This window comes from Xiphophorus couchianus, chromosome 22 (assembly GCF_001444195.1).
Source record: "Xiphophorus couchianus chromosome 22, X_couchianus-1.0, whole genome shotgun sequence".
NCBI lineage: Eukaryota > Metazoa > Chordata > Actinopteri > Cyprinodontiformes > Poeciliidae > Xiphophorus > Xiphophorus couchianus.
In genome coordinates, this window is record NC_040249.1 from 11,873,617 (window position 1) to 11,889,608 (window position 15,992).

Here is a 15,992-nt window from a genome sequence, read left to right on the forward strand (position 1 = left end):
GAGATTTGTACATTTTTGTTGCTGGTTGAATTTTTACAGTACTGTATTTTAACTGTAACTTAAACCCTTACACATTTAGCTTTTTTGCTTTTAATTTTAAATTACACAACAAGCAACAAGACTAATTAGCATTTTTTTTTGCAAACAGAAATTAAACCAGTGACTCATGTTAGATGTCCTAGATTTTCATAAATCAGAAAACCCAAGAAATATTGAAAAAAAAACCAGTCAGCTCAAAGCCACTTTATGGGATTTAAGCCAGTCATCAGTGGCAGTTTTCCATATGGGTGATATGGGCATTTGCCCAGGGCAGCATAAGAAAGAGGGACACCCCTGAACCAAACAGATGTAAACAATCAAAAGTCAGTTGTATCTTAAATGGTTTTGTTAATGCTGTCATATGTCTTGTTCAATTAAACGTCAGGAGCAAGAAAATCTTAAAAGTTTCATATGTTGTAGAAATAAAGCTGTAGAACTGATATTCATGCTGTGTTAGTCTGATCCAATCTATTTAATTGCATTCTGGATTCTGCTGTTGTGGAACAATTGTTGATGCTGAATCAATAACATTTCTTCAGTGTGAGGGACCCTCTCAGGTTGTTTTTAGAAAACATCTTGTTTGCATGGTCAAAATGTACCTTAAAGTTTTATTATGTCATCATTATATCATTCCATGTACAATAAAGGATAGAATAAGATGCCTGTTGGCGTGGGAACGATGGGAGATGAGGCTTATCCTAAACTGTTGTCAGACAGATTTTTGGTGCAGTGTTGTGTTTCACCTAAGTGACTAGGTGAATACAGAGGAAGTGAGGCTGATGAGGTGGAACCTTTACTCTTGTTTTCTGTTACCCAGAGGATCGATACCGCAGTGCAACAGAGCTGGCCAGGCTTCAGGTTTCAGAATCAGTTGTGTTCAGTCTCTCAACGCCTGCAATGTGTCAGAGTGGTTGCACTAAAAACATCCTGTGCTTTGAGACTTTTCAGTTTGACATGTAATGGACTTAATTCAATTAACTGTGGAACTGCAGTAACAGTTTGAACTTGTTAAAATTCTTCTCATGCTCCATATTTGTGTTTGTGCATGCTTCTGTGTGTGACCTCTTTTTTATGCATTGTAAGGACCATTTTCCAAACAGATACTACATTGTTGGGACAACTGGTCTTAATGTGACCCAAAGCTCAGGCTCCATAAGGTGAAGTGCTGTTTTTGGGTTAGATTTAGGTGTGATTTGAGTTTAGGTTAATTTTAGGGTTAGGAATAGACTAGTATTGGTTATGGTTGAGGTGTGGTTTAGGCATAACTGCAGTTACTAAACTGATTGGAAGTCAATACAAAGTCCTAATGTGAGTAAAAATACAAACTGGCGTGGGTGTGTCTGTGTGTGTGTGTGAAAGATATCATCCTCAGCAACCTTCCTCCTGTCCTCAAATGCTGTAATGTTGAGGTGTCATCATAAACTCAGTGAGTCAGAAAATGTATCTACTACTTCTCTTGTACCTTTTGTAACCATTTCTTATGCTGACTGGTGTGAGAGCAGTAAAAAATAAAGCCCTGTGCCTCCCCTGTAAGTCTTCCTTATTTATTCCTATCCGTCTCTGTCCTATCCATCCTTTCCATCCTAAAGCTCTGCACCTGTCAGCAATGCCGGGTTAACCTCATCGTCCACTCCAAATCTCCTCCATATCTCCAGCTCTAACATTTTGCCCAGGCTAGAAGATTTATTGTTAACTGCAGTTCTGTTTCACTCTCTCTTTATTATCTTTGCAGTGCCCTTTCTGCAATACATGTTGCCTCTCTTTGTGAAAAAGAAACAATACTATAGAGACATTTCTTAATTTTACTGTGGCCTCTTGCTATCTCTAAACCCCATCGTCTCAAACCTGATGTCTCTTTCCTTCTCCCTGCGTCTTGTCTCATCTGTCTCTTGGTGTCTGCGGTCGATGCTATCAATTAGTCTTGTTTATGTTCTCTTTGTCATAAACATGACTCTTTTAGTGTCTGCAGTGTGCGACAGTAAAACTGACACAAGAGAGTTATGATCAGTCATCTTTTACCACAATATTTTTCCTGTGTAGAGTTATGATACTTTAGAAAAATCCCACTTTCTGTGAGTTTAGATCCTACTTTTTATCCAGAGCTCTGTGTATAGGTCTGTTTGGTGTCCAGAACTTAATCTTTATTCTCACGTCAAGATATAATCTTAAGCAATCTCTTCCAATTAACAACAGCTCCTTACAAGTACATAAAGCAGCTTACAAATTGTTATACCTACATGTTGACATGAGACATTAATGGTATGTGGGCAGTTGTATTTTAATGGTGATAAAAACACAGACTAACTAAACACCACTGTTAAAGAACAATCATGTTATTTCCCTTTAACAGGTTATTTTGAGGTAGTTTTATTTTTTTCTCCTCAAGCATGTTTGAAATGCCCTTGCCGGAGAGGAACGTTGAAGGTTGAGCAATTAAAAAGAAAGTACATTTCTGATTCCTTAACTGTAAAACAAAAGAAAACATGGATAGAAAGCCAAAACACCTGATGGCTTTTTTATATCTGGCAAAAATGCTGATGTTAATTTCACAGCTTTGAATACATCGATGCATTCACCCATGCATCACAACACAGCCTGCAACCACACTCACAGCTATCTCATGGTAAATGTATGTAATATAATGGTTCTGTTTCAGATTATATTTTGCTGGTGGAAATAAAGTATTTTTCATTTTGTAGGTTACAATGGCAGTACAGCTGTTGACCTCGGCGCTCACCCTTCATTTGTCATTTATGTAGTCTTTCCACACTGCTAAACAATGTTAAACTCCATCTGACAGGAATAAGACAAAACAACTTTGAAGAAAATGTTGTACAGAAATATCTGACATCACTTTGATGTGGCATCTCCAAGGCGACTATTCCATTCAGTTCTATATATACAGTATATATATATATATATATATATATATATATACAGTATATACAGTATATATACTGCATGTATCCCTCGTTTCAATAGCTGTTTGTTTTTCCAAAATTATGCTTTTAGATAAAAGTAGATCTTTTATTGTTTAAACATAATGCAAAGTATTTTTTTTTGGCTTAATTAAAATTCCATAAAGCTCGATGCAAGTGGATTTATTCTCTGGACCAAAGAGTTCCCTGTACAAAGCACGGTCGCACCAACTCAGAGAGAGCGCTTTCAGGGTTGAAAAAGAAAGAAAAGTGTAGGCAGTGAATCCATAGCAGCAATGCACTCTGTTTATGCTGTTGCTTTGATCGGAGGCAAGTATCTTAGACTATATTCATATTTTTTGACTAAATTTAATGTATTAAAGCCTTTTGTAATGGGTTTCTGAGTCTAAAACAGAGACTCAGAATACACAGTGATGTACATTCATAGTTGTTCTTGCTTCTTAAACATAATCATAATGCATGTTAGTAAATTGGAAAATAATTCAATTCAAAAAGCAAGACTTAAAAATAGATTCATTAGATGCAAAATAATTACTTCTGTTAATGTTAAAGTTTATTGGTATTAGCAAATATATTAAAAAAACAGTTTTATTGGTCTTATTGGACTGGATAGTTGATCAGTGGTTCACATCCTCTATTCAGATGGAAGAAACTGTATTTTATTTGAAAATGACGGTCCCAGATGGGGACCTGCCCACACCATCATGAGTACAAATACCCATTTTAATGGCTGTGCTATTACTATGATTGACTGACCACCAGACTCGACAGACCTGAACCCCAAAAGAGAATTGATGGAGTATTGTCAAGAGGAAAACGAGAGAGACCAGACCAAACAATAGAGACTCACTGAAAGCCAAATTAAGACTCAATTATTATGTTAGCTTGAAAAGGCAAGAGTGCCTTCTGTGGGTTGAAAAGGACATCCTGCCCCTAGTGGAGAAGTTTAAGTATCTTGTTCATGAATGAGGGAATGATTCAGGAGCTGTACCGTTCTGTTTTGACGAGAAGGACGAGCTTTCTCGTCATGTTTCTCGTTAGGTAGTTGAAGCTCTTCATTAACCAGTCGATCTACATTCCTACACACATCTAAAAGAACATTCATTTTAAAAATAAATAGCTAAAAATATATCCAGTTATTGCTAATACTGATTTACTGAGATGAACTTGTGTGAATATGCAACAGTTCTACTCACTTGTTCTGGTGCTTGGAGCCCTGGAGGTGTGCATGGTACTGTTCGATGGAGTTAAGGACCACACTGCAGACGCTGCAAGAGTAACTACTGCGCAGCCCTGGAGAGAAACAAACACAACCAGGTATTCGCACGGGTTACTGGGGAGAGAAGTTTGGATATGTAGAATTCAAACCACCGTCTTTATGAGCTGCATTACAAACATGCTGGAATGAGGACAACGTGGGCAACAATGCACTTCTCAACGGACACTAAATAAGATTCTGTTACTCTCAGCTTTGGAAAGTAATTTTGTTAATTAAAGTGCATCTGCAAAAGCATTTGATTAGACGAATCATTAGCAGAAAACCAGTTACAGTTTTAGATCCTTAAATCAATGCCTCTGACTTTCTAGAAACAATGTGTGTGTGTGGGCGTGAGCAAGGGTGTCTCTTCCAAACTTGAAATTGAGTGGGGTTCAACACAAGAATCAGGACACCGAACAGAGAGAACTGAGCAGCTAATTGTGTTGTCTTCCACTGTGAAAAGATATGCATAAATGCACATTTTACATTGTAGCAGTGAATGCATGCTTCAGACACAGATGTTAACTAATTAGAGGGTTTGCAGGTGGTCGGGATGAGCACCCCAAAAATAGATGAGTTTGGAGATACTGACAGAGCGGGGTGAAGCAACATTTGGAGGCAGGAGGGGGAGAGGAAGGGGTTTAGCAGAAATGAGGAAAATTTCCAAAGAAAAGTAAGATGCATATACAGATAAAGAAGAGTAGACACATAATGAGTTGTTGGCATGGCAGCACCGATTCTAAAAATGTCTGCCTTTTGTGAGGGCAGAGGGAGCCGAGGAAATGCTCTCTGTGTCAAGGAGGATGGGGCGATCAACAGCGTGACATAATTGGCTCTGTAATCTCGGTCAGAGATACAATGAAGGGCTATTAATGTTTTCTAACATGTTGTATAATCAGGAACATCAGTGCAGAGCTTTACGAAGATCAGAGGTCATAATCCTTGATACTTTAAATCTACCTGTCTGTGGCCCTCAGTCTTGATAGAGCTTCATTTTTATTTTTTAGAGGTTTTTTTTTTTATGTGTACTATCATTCAGTTTGTGCTGCAAAAGAAGCTGGATGTGTTTGCTTGTGTGTGGGTGCCCTTTTCTCCACTGTCATTACTGTCTTTGAGATTTATGACTGGTCTGTGTATTCTGTCACCTTCTGACCTTTCGAGGCAATAATTGCTAAAGAACTATGTTGGGAAATGAAGTTGTAACACAGTTGAGAGCAATGTGAGATCATTCAGACTGGGTGGGAGCTGCATAATGTAGCATATCCACTTCGTGTTGCCTCAGGAATCACTCCTTCTGTGACAGGGGTGATTAAGGACATACAGTCATTAAAAAAAAAAGAAAAGCCCAGAGCAAATTAGTAGCCTGGAGTAAACACTGCCTTAGATTAACTTGCTGATATTTTGCAGCTTTTTAAAACTGGTAGCTAAATCTGTGTGTGCAAGAATAGAATAAATAAAAAGGAAAAATATTCATATGATAACATTTCTGATGATCAGCATAATTTAACTTTAAATCATCATTTAAGTACACGTGTTTAATCTCTAAGTTACATCCCCAAAGAAGCAAGCAGAAGGCAAGGAATATAAATTGGAGATATGGGTATAAAAAAAGCCAAATAGAAATGCTGTATTTAGCTGAAATGAATGTAATTTTTCAAAAAAAAGTCTAAAATGCTTTTACAGAGTTACGTTTGCATTTATTCACACTAAGACATTTTTCCAGTTTTATTTGAATTAAAAACAGATGTAATACAGCAGCCATTCAGGGTTTGATGGTGGTATTGAGAACTACTCTGCTGTTGCTGCTACCTTTATTTTTGCACACGTTAATCATGAAACAAAAATTTCATATTATTAAATTGCTATTTGTATATTGGGAAATAACTCTGAAAAGAAAACAATGCCCAATTCTGCTCTTCTTAGTTCAATAAATCTATACTGCTGAATGGATTACACAAAGATTTCTGTTCTTCTATATAAGACTAAGTGTGTTATAAGTGCACGTGTGTATGTGGATAGATAATGTCAGCTTCCCTGCTTTTAGCCTGATTGATGTCACCTCCCCAGTGTGTGGCCGAGCAGCACTGATGTGCAATATGCTGCCACTTTGTATTGGCGCTAGTGGTCTGAATACAAACACACACACACAGACATTAACGTACACTCAAGAGCAGACGCTTTGTGTTTTTGGTTCTGGCATAAGTTTCTGGCAAAAGACCTAATCCATGTTAATTACATGCAAGGAAAGTGTGCATGACAGCTTGCAGCTCAGGCTTAAGAATTTAGCTGTTTTTTGTCAGCGGGAGCAGTATTTGTGCGGGTGTTTTAAGCCTTGTTAATTACACAAGAAGATAGGCCAGGGAGGGAGTGAAAAGAGAGGGTGCGATGAGCGAAGGCAGTGGGTGTGGAGTTGTGACTGTCGTTTAATGTGCAAAGCCTTCTAGCACTGCAGCCATCCCTTGTTTGGAGATCCATTAATGCTGCTTGAAAATGAACCACATTTTATGTTAACATTTAGAAATACACTGTATGCTCATTATGAGGCCATTACTGCAGAGGAATCTTGACATATCCTTGCTTCCGTTTCCCACCTTTAAATATTACGTATTATATGCAACTGAACATTTTTGATTCAGGTCTCACAACATTATTGCTCCCTTCAGGAGCACAATACTTGTGGCTTAGTCCATTTAAATGCTCTGCCAAGCTCTTACTTCAACTCCTTTTATGTGTCTCAGAGGGATTTATGGTACCATTTAACACTGACAATTATGAAATCTTGTTTATGGTGAGTACAGTTTGTTAAATTACACTAAATCAAGCAGAGAGGGACAATTAACCAGTGTGCAGATTATGAAAAATAAAGGTGTACACCCATAATTATGAATGGTGTTTTTTTTATCATTTCCTTTTTTATTTAATGTAAAGTTAAAACATATTTAGAAATGCAAGTGAAAGTTAAACATCTCGAAACAAATTTATAATTGTAATTCATTTTTTTAATGTGCTGCTGGCTTGGATACAGATTTATGAAGCTTTTCCAATCCCATAGCCCTAAAATCCTATGACACACCATGAGTGGGCCATGTACTGTTCAAGACTAAAAATGAAGCAGATTCAAAATAAATCCTCTGAGATGCAATCAAAACTAACAGTATGCAAAGGCCTGACTGTTTGTCTCCAAGGAATGCAACATACACATCACAGCAGAAAACAGTTGAACGTTGCATGTGAAGCAGTCTGAGTCCAAGTGGAATTTCACCAGAAAGATTTCAAGGACTTCAGGAGAGTCTAATTAATTTTGCAGGAAATGTGGCAGAAATTGGAAACACCATCTGTTTCCAAGAGGACGACGTAGAACCAATAAAGGAATAAAATATGTAATTGAAATTTGCTTAAACTGATTTTTGTGTTTTAGTTTAACTGTTTTCCACTTCAAGTCAACATTGATTAAGACATATTTCAGTGTAAAACACTTTGCACATTAATAATATTAAAATGATTGTATTACACATAACTTAAATGCAAACTGTTAATTATGTTTGTCTTATTCAAGATTTTTTAACAAAATGAACAATGGTATTCTTTCAACTCTAAAGAAATATAATATTTAAACTTCAAATAATTTTGATCCCTTTAGCCAACAGTTTATATAATTAACTTGTTTACTTGTCAGCAACCTAAATAAATGTCCATTAGACAGCAGTGCAACAGCAGCATGTGTTTAGAGCAGTGTCTTTTATCATTCAGCTCTGAGGTTTAGGGGAAACATTCAAAAAGATGCTGTGGACTTATAATTTACTTATGTATTTCTGCTATTTTGATATAAATGAGAGCTGTGAAATATACTGAATAGCAGTTCTCATTGCAAAATCAATGTGTGTGGTAGTTTTTGCAATTGGAATAAAACTGCTTAGTTGCAATATTTGGTTGATTACAATATTGTGCATTAAAACTTTGCTTTCCATTAGTAAATTGTGTGAACTAATGGAAAGCACAAGTTGTGACCTTCCTTTAAACCCAAACAATGAGACAGTTCTCAGTTGCCAAGATCAGAAATTGCAGATTAGGACATTATGATAGAGAAGAAAAGCAGTGTGGAAAATATGGACTGCTCGTAATTGATTTTGTCATCAAAATATTTAACAAAATTAACGCCATGTCATGCTTTTGAAACAGCTTAGTGTTTACACTAATGAGCATGGAGCTAACAAGAACTTCAGAGTTATGTTATTTAGAGCCATCTCTTCTGATTATAGTAATCTCAAACAGTTGTCAAGACGATTTATTGAGAAATCTATATAAAAACGTATTTAAACAAGCTATTTCCTATAGCTGTTGTAAGGGTTAGGCATTTTATTGATCTTGACTCAATGATAAACACATTTATCTACAAAGCCCTGAATTGATTGTGGATATCTATGAAAGTGATGTGCAGCTATGTCAGGGAGTGCTATCTCCAGGGACAGGAGGTCATCTCCGCCTCACAACTGAGACAGAGCCATCAATTACAGACTGTATTCTTTCTGAACCGAATCGTCCACGCATGGACCCATGCAAGCATTCACTCACACACATGCTCTCCAATCCCAGACGCTTATCTCACTGCTTCCAATTCCATACTGAATCTCCAGAGTGCCACAAAGACAAAGAACAGGGCCTTCTTAAGGGGTTTCTACTCTGTTGTGATTTATTTTAAGATTCAGCTGAGTGAGGCAGACTCCTTCCCTGGCCGGTGGCCACACCCACAGCGCCTCTCTCGTTATCTACTGGAAATGTCTCTGAGAAACAAATGGTGTTCATGTAAATATTATGCTATTTTGTGATAAGTTTAGCTACTGGGTAGATGGGATAGGAAAGACTAATGAAAGCACGAGAATGTATTATCATTGGGATACAAGCATAAAACAGTAGGGAGACTCTGTAGTCACAGTTAGTAGAGGGGAGGAATATTATGTATATAATTCACCACCTTGCAGAGCACTAACAAGGATGACAGTTGAGATGTGACGCCCTATCTGAGCTCCTTGTGATCCAAGTGCACACATTTAAACACCAAAAAAAGCACAGGAACAAGCAACAAGCATCGGAGAATGAGCACAGTAGCTGAAAGGATGGGAGAAAATGGATTGGGAATAGGAAAAGGAGTACAGGTGATAATAAAAGCCAATCAAAAGTGAAAACTATGCCAAAACTGGAAATGTGTCTGAACCAAGCAGTCACAGATTGTAGTCAGTAGGAATCATGCAATGATTTTGTATTAAAAGGAATTAGAAAAATAATACTTGACTGATATCAGATCATGTCATTATATGAAAAAATGTGGGGAAAAAAAACTGTAACCGCCCCAAACTTTAACATATCTGGGAGGGATTTACAACAGTGCCAATTAATACATTATTGTAAAATACATGAGTTTTAAAATGTTTTATTGATACAAAGCTAAAAGTACATGGCCTTATAGCCAGACCATACACCTTTAGAATAAAATATTATGTGACAAATGATCTTGAACAACCTAAAAAATAAAGTTCACCTGTGTATAACTTAATGTCAGTATAAATGCAGCTGTTCTGTGAAATCCTCTGAGGTTTTGCAGAACATTAGGCAACAAAGAACATCAAGTAGACCAAGGAACTTAACAGACAGATTAGAGATAAAGTTGTGGGTTTGGCAACAAAACAAATCTCAAGTTTTGAACTTCTCTGAGAACTGGGCCTGTCAGTGGAAGTGATTGACCATGTCACGTTAGGTTTCTAATTGTTCTTTTTACTCTATAGATGACTGAACACCAAACAGAATTAATCAGAGCAGCAGACAGGTTTATGTTGTGGGAATATTTTTCTTCAGCAGTGCAAAGAAGTTGGTCAGAGGTGATGTGTGGCACTCAAACAACTGCAAGAAAAAAAAAATGTTTGAGGCAAGAAAAGGTTTAAAACTGACGCAGAGTCTAAAAATAGAGTTGGAGATAAAAGCAAAGATTTAGATTAGGAATTTCTAACCCTGGTTTTAAAGGACCACTGTGCTGAATGCACCCCTACTTTAACACACCTGGATGAACTGGTTGAATTACCTTTGCAGGAGGTCATGGTTCCACAGAGGCCTGATAATGTGTTCTTCATTTAATGCAGTTGTGTTTTATTAAAAGAGGCACACCTTCATGATTAATGTAAAGGCTGTGGGACAGTGTCTCCCGGTGACTGCAGCTAGGAATGCCTTCTTTAGACCAAGTGAGATTTTTGCATTAGAGTGGCCTAGACTTAAACATGAACCTGTGGCAATAACTGTAAACTAATGTTTACAGAACATCTCAATTTAATTTGACTGAGGTTAAGCTATTTTACAATGAAGAATGGGTAAAATATACTCCAAGATTTGCAGCTGTAATATAAAGAGAAGGTGATTCATTCTACAAAGGACGAATTCACACGCCTTGGATTTTTATCAATAAAATATATAAAACAATGTTTCACTTTCATTCTACTTTGTAAATATCATATAAAAATGTTAAACTCACATCATAGAATGTCATCTCAGGTTATAACGAAGACATTTTACTGGCCGTAAAGGAAGAGATTTTCTTAAATGCAACAAATGAAATATTTTTCAAAAAGGTGTCCGTTAAATATTTATAACTGCATACATTTAAATACTTTAGTCAAAATTATAAAAAGAAGAGCTCAGTTTGTGGGATCTGGGTCACAGTGTGTGGATTGCGGACGATATCCAACACGACACTTTTAAAGCCTCTGAGCCACTGTAGGCGGCAACATGACTCATGCTTTTAATATGATTGGCTTCTTGAGATGATGGTTTGTGTCATGGCACCTGGAGCGCAGAGCAATCAGCGCAGCTAGGGCTCTTAGAGAATCAGCATTTGCTTGTAGAAGCTGTGCAATGTGCGCCATGAGTGCGCCAAACTTGAAAGTGGAGTAGGACGACGTTAGATGGTATCTCTGTGCCAAACATTTGTTAATATGACTTCTCAATTAAGGACAGCCTTGCTTCTTCTTGCTATCCTTCAGCCTGGATCTGTATGGGGGACAGACTGAAAAAAGGCTCTGAAAATGTGACAATTAAAAGCTAGGATTTGACTTCATTACAATTTTCTACTAAAGTAAGCAAAGTACATTGTTGTTTCCTTTATATTTGTAATTTTGTCACAAATATAAAGTGTGAATTTTCTTGGTTAAAGTTTTTGCATATATATTGATATCGTCTTATGTAGTTGCAAAATCCTGCTCCACTATGAGGTATTTTAGCAGCTAAGATATGCTATAGCAACAGAAGGCCCATGGGTTTTACGCACATAAAAATACAACACTAACAAGTGTAGAAGCTGCGCTGCAATCTGAGCAGACTGTGAACCCTGACAACTGGTCTGGAAAGCTACACTGTAGCAAACAGAATTAATAAGATATCAGGTCAAAGTTGTGGAGGGATTCACAGCTATATAAAGAGTGAGAAATATTTCTATGAACTAATATATGTTCATTTAAAATGTTGTACTCTATGGGGTTTATAGCTGTTCTTTTTCCATCTGGTTTTTACTAGATTTTGAATTTGGATTCTTCTCCCTTGATTTAATTGTGTCTATTTTTGGCACCTTGATCATTCTGCAGTTACCCTGGTCAGATGTTTATTTGAGTTTCATGTTTTATGATTCTCTGCTTTATCACCATTCCTCAAACTAATCATGAAAGATAAATATATGTTCCCCTTAGCTACTGTGGAGAACACTATCTCGTATCCCAGGCTAAAGCTAGGTTTATCGTTGATGTTAAACTGGCCTTGTGCGCTGTCGCGGTGCCTGGTCGTCCACCTCATAATAGTCTATTAGGAAGGTGCTTTTGCAGAGCAGGTTCACCTGTACTGGCATTTATATGATCACTCTATGAAGGCTCTTTTTATCACACCAGCATAGAGGTAAAGTATAAATGCCTCATCGCTTGCTTGGCCTGTGTGTCTGTAGATTACTGGGACAGAATTGTCCCAGTAATCTCCTTGGTGAAAGACTCCTTGGTGTAAAAGCTAAAAGCCTTCAGACTGGTGGGGTTTAGTTTTTGTGCAAAACAAAAATGAAATGCATTAATGCTGCATGTAATAAAAACACACACACACACACACACACACACACACACATTGTAGGTTCACTATTCTTAAATCACTTGGTTGCTCTGGTCATCAACACATCTTATTTGTACTGGTCTTCAGATAGTTGTATATTTTTATAGAGAAAGACAGGAAAACAACTCCAGTATAGGTTAGGTTACATGTGATTCCTGCTGAATGGTCTGAAAACAGTGAATAACATTTACAAGGTGTGTAAAAGGATGTGTGCACAATCTGAAGCCTTTTTCTACTTTAACAAAAAACATATTTTTTATGTTAGAGGAAGGTTTCAGATTTGCTATTAAAATATATCAATGTTTGTAGTTGTATTGAGACCACTGTATTTTATTAAGTTACTGTAAAAGTTGTTTTATACTCTTAGCTCAAAATACACCTCATAGTTTAATAACTATCAAAATGATAAACCTACACAGTACTATATAAATGTAAAGGTAATTACATTAGTTATGTAATTCAGAAAGGCTGGGGTAACAAAATTGAATTAAATGTCTCTCATTTATACATCAAAGTTAGTCAAACACATTTGGTGTGTAGGTAGTTTTAAAGTAACTGTTGCGAATGTTGACTAAAATAACTGGTGATACTTATACCAATGTGACATATGTGAAATGTACACAACATTTACAAGTGCACGGTTTGAACATTTTACCACCCACACTGGCACACTCTAAGTATATGATTACTCACTTAACCTTGTTCATTGTAACACCCTCACAAGCCACGGTTGTCAACAAGTTGAGTGGGGACTCTGGCTGACCTGTGCTCTCTGTGGCATCCAGACTGCCTGCTAGCTGCTCCAGGAGGCGGGCCCTGGCAGCATTTCTGCGATGTTTCTTCCCCTCGTAGTGCTGCTGGGCCATCAGAGGGTTGTTGAACCAGGCTCCGCACAGGCAGCAGTACTTCCCAGCCTCTCTGCCACCGTTTCCACTGAGCTCTGGCGTTGGCCAGGGTAAGGCAGGGGAAGTGTTGGGGTCTGTGGGCAGCGGGGTGGAAGGTGAGGAATCTGAAGGAGAAAGAAAAAAAGGGCAAAAATTAAGAGCCGAGGAGGGAGTTCTACAGGATTAAAAAGAAAAGAAGGGGGAATAAAGGTGGATATTAATGTTCATTCAAATGCAAATTGAGCCCTAATGCAAAAATGATATGAATTGAAAAGATTTTCATTGAATTATTATGCTGGTATAAAATTTAATGCATTCATATTCACTCATGAAACAAGATGACATTGTTAATGCATGGTCCTGCGCACACTCATTTACGTTTACACAACGGTAGGTTGTACCGATCAAATTAGACTTTGTTGGCCAGATCTGTGCTAAGTGTCACCTTAGAGAGCCGAAGCAATCGGCACTCTGGGGTCCAATCTTTAAGAGCTGCCTTTCTGCTCACATTTACCATCCTACTAATCCTTTCCATTTCATCTTTTTTTCAACATCACCTTGTCTTGTCTGTCCTCTGAGGGAATAAAAAAGGGGAAATGGCAGACTTCCAGGTGACCTGCTACTCATGACACGACACTGGTTACCATGGTGATTGTCCATTAATAGCCAACAGGCACTGATATGGCCACAGGACGTAGTAGTGGCTCTCACAGAAAAGATGGCATGTCTGCGTGTGTGTGCGTGTGGGTGTTTGGGCAGCGGACTGAATATGTGATCCCTTGAGAGAAAGTGTGTGTTTGTGTGCTAGAACGAAGATCCAGCACAGCCTGCTTGCATGTGTTAAGGTACAGTACGTGTACGAAAGACATCAACCCGGGAGGGGAGCTAGGTCCACAGCCAGACGGAGAGAGAAAGCTTATGATACCAGATGGTATCTCCAAATGTGCCAATTCACTATCCTGAATGAGTCAAAGACTTTAGAGTCAGACTGATCGTGACAGTAAACCTGCACTGTCTCACGTTGGTACATTTTATATCACAAACAAAAGCCCACTCATGCATGGTTTTGAACCAGGATGAGTCACGTATTTAACTGCAACCACTAACAAATGAAGAGCATGCATGAATTTTTGACCACTGACCCCTGAGGTCAGCTACTGAGAGGATCTGTTCTATACGGTCCTGTGTTGACTAAACTCTAGCCCTGCAATCTGATTGGCTACTGATACCTTGATGTGTCTTCAGTCTCTGTTCACATAGTTACCGTATCTATGGCTGTGCCTCTGCTCATCGAACCCGCCACACCCACTCACATTCGCTTTGCTCATCTCTGCCATGCCACTCCATCTTCTCAGTAACTGAAACACAAACCTGTAACTATGTGGCTGTCGTGTCTTTTTAAAATTTTTCTCTGATCCCGTGAAAGACGACGGGGGTCATCAAAGAACTGGACGATGTTTGTCTGTTTATGTGTGGCCATGCATGAGTGAAGTTCCTCAGCTCTGACAGCTTTGTGGAACAAGTACTGAGCAGAAATGAAGAGAGAGAGATCATCCAATGTAATTTCTCGTTCCCTGCCTTTGTTTTCCCACCATTTCCCCTTTTGACTGTGATCTCTGTACACTGGAGCAGAAGTAAGTGTTTTTCATGGAGAGGGGCACAGAGAGAGAGGGAGACAGTGTGTGCAGGAAGTGCTCAATTGATGTGCACAGAGGAACAGACACAGGTATCTCTTCTCTACCTCTTTAGAGTTTCTACAGCATCTATTGACTTTTCTTTTTCTTACTTCAGTGAATGTTGGAGTCCAGGTTTCTAAGTAAATGCATCAGTCATTCTGCTTTTGTGTGTTTCTGATGATCATGTAAGAGTATTCATGTTGTGATGCCCATGTACGGCCTGGCCTGTCAACTTGGCTGTGCGTCTTTTGCGCTGCACTCATCTCAGTGAGCTCACAAAGGCCAGCTTTGACTTTAATCTCTCCTGAAATCCTCTCCTTCTCTCCCAGGTCACTCTTCCTCTCTTCTTTTGCTACTTCCCCTGTATCTTTTCCTCCAGGTCCCACTGTCATAAAAAGACAGAAATTCCACAGCAGCAGCAGCACAGAAGTGACAGTTTTCCAAAGTAGGCCAAAGTTTAGCAGGAGCCACTTTGGGGGCTGATTATAATGTTCCATTTTGGAGCAATGGTGTGTTTACAGCTCTGTGAATTTTCCCTTTCACTCCAATTTGTATCACATTATGTAAAACTTCCTTGGAGATAACTCGCCAGAACACACATTTAAGAAAAAGATACTCAAACACCCATGAACAAAGACTAGGAAGTAACTAGGAGATTATTTTACTTGGCAGAGATTTTGTATTGCTAATTATATGACCTTTTCAGTTTAGCCCTTTTTTTCACATGCCTCTCTAAATTTTAGACTTTAAGTAAATTTGCGGTAAACTTTCAACTTGGCCAATCAGCAAACATTAAGAGAAGCAATGAAAGTTGATGTTGATTTTCTGCAGTGTTATAGAATTGTAGTCTATAGCGGACTACTAGAAATGGTAGTCTGCTGCCATTTCTAGTTTTAGAACTGGCAGTGGAGGAAGTGAATGAAGCCATTCTGTCTGTGTTGGCCATGTTTCCAAATATATTGAATTAACATTAACAACCACCTTGTTCAGATTGGCACTTCTCACTTCGCAGTGGAGGATGGTTGTTTTTACAGCACAGGCAATTTATGGTAAGTTTCTTTGCGTCGAA

At 38.2% G+C, this 15,992-nt stretch overlaps 1 protein-coding gene and 1 long non-coding RNA gene across 2 annotated transcripts in view; one reads left to right on the forward strand and one right to left on the reverse strand.

Moving 5' to 3' along the window:
* Nucleotides 1–15,992, forward strand: part of LOC114138469 (uncharacterized) — a 73,686-nt gene that overhangs the window by 36,172 nt on the left and 21,522 nt on the right. The window lies entirely within an intron of this gene.
* LOC114138468 (zinc finger matrin-type protein 4) overlaps nucleotides 1–15,992 on the reverse strand; it is a 63,884-nt gene that overhangs the window by 12,440 nt on the left and 35,452 nt on the right. The window contains exons 5-6 of the mRNA XM_028007754.1: nucleotides 13,127–13,372; nucleotides 4,175–4,271 (exon numbers count right to left, since the gene is read on the reverse strand). Of these exons, the coding sequence (XP_027863555.1) occupies nucleotides 4,175–4,271; nucleotides 13,127–13,372 (343 nt within the window). The remainder of the gene's footprint in view (nucleotides 1–4,174; nucleotides 4,272–13,126; nucleotides 13,373–15,992) is intronic.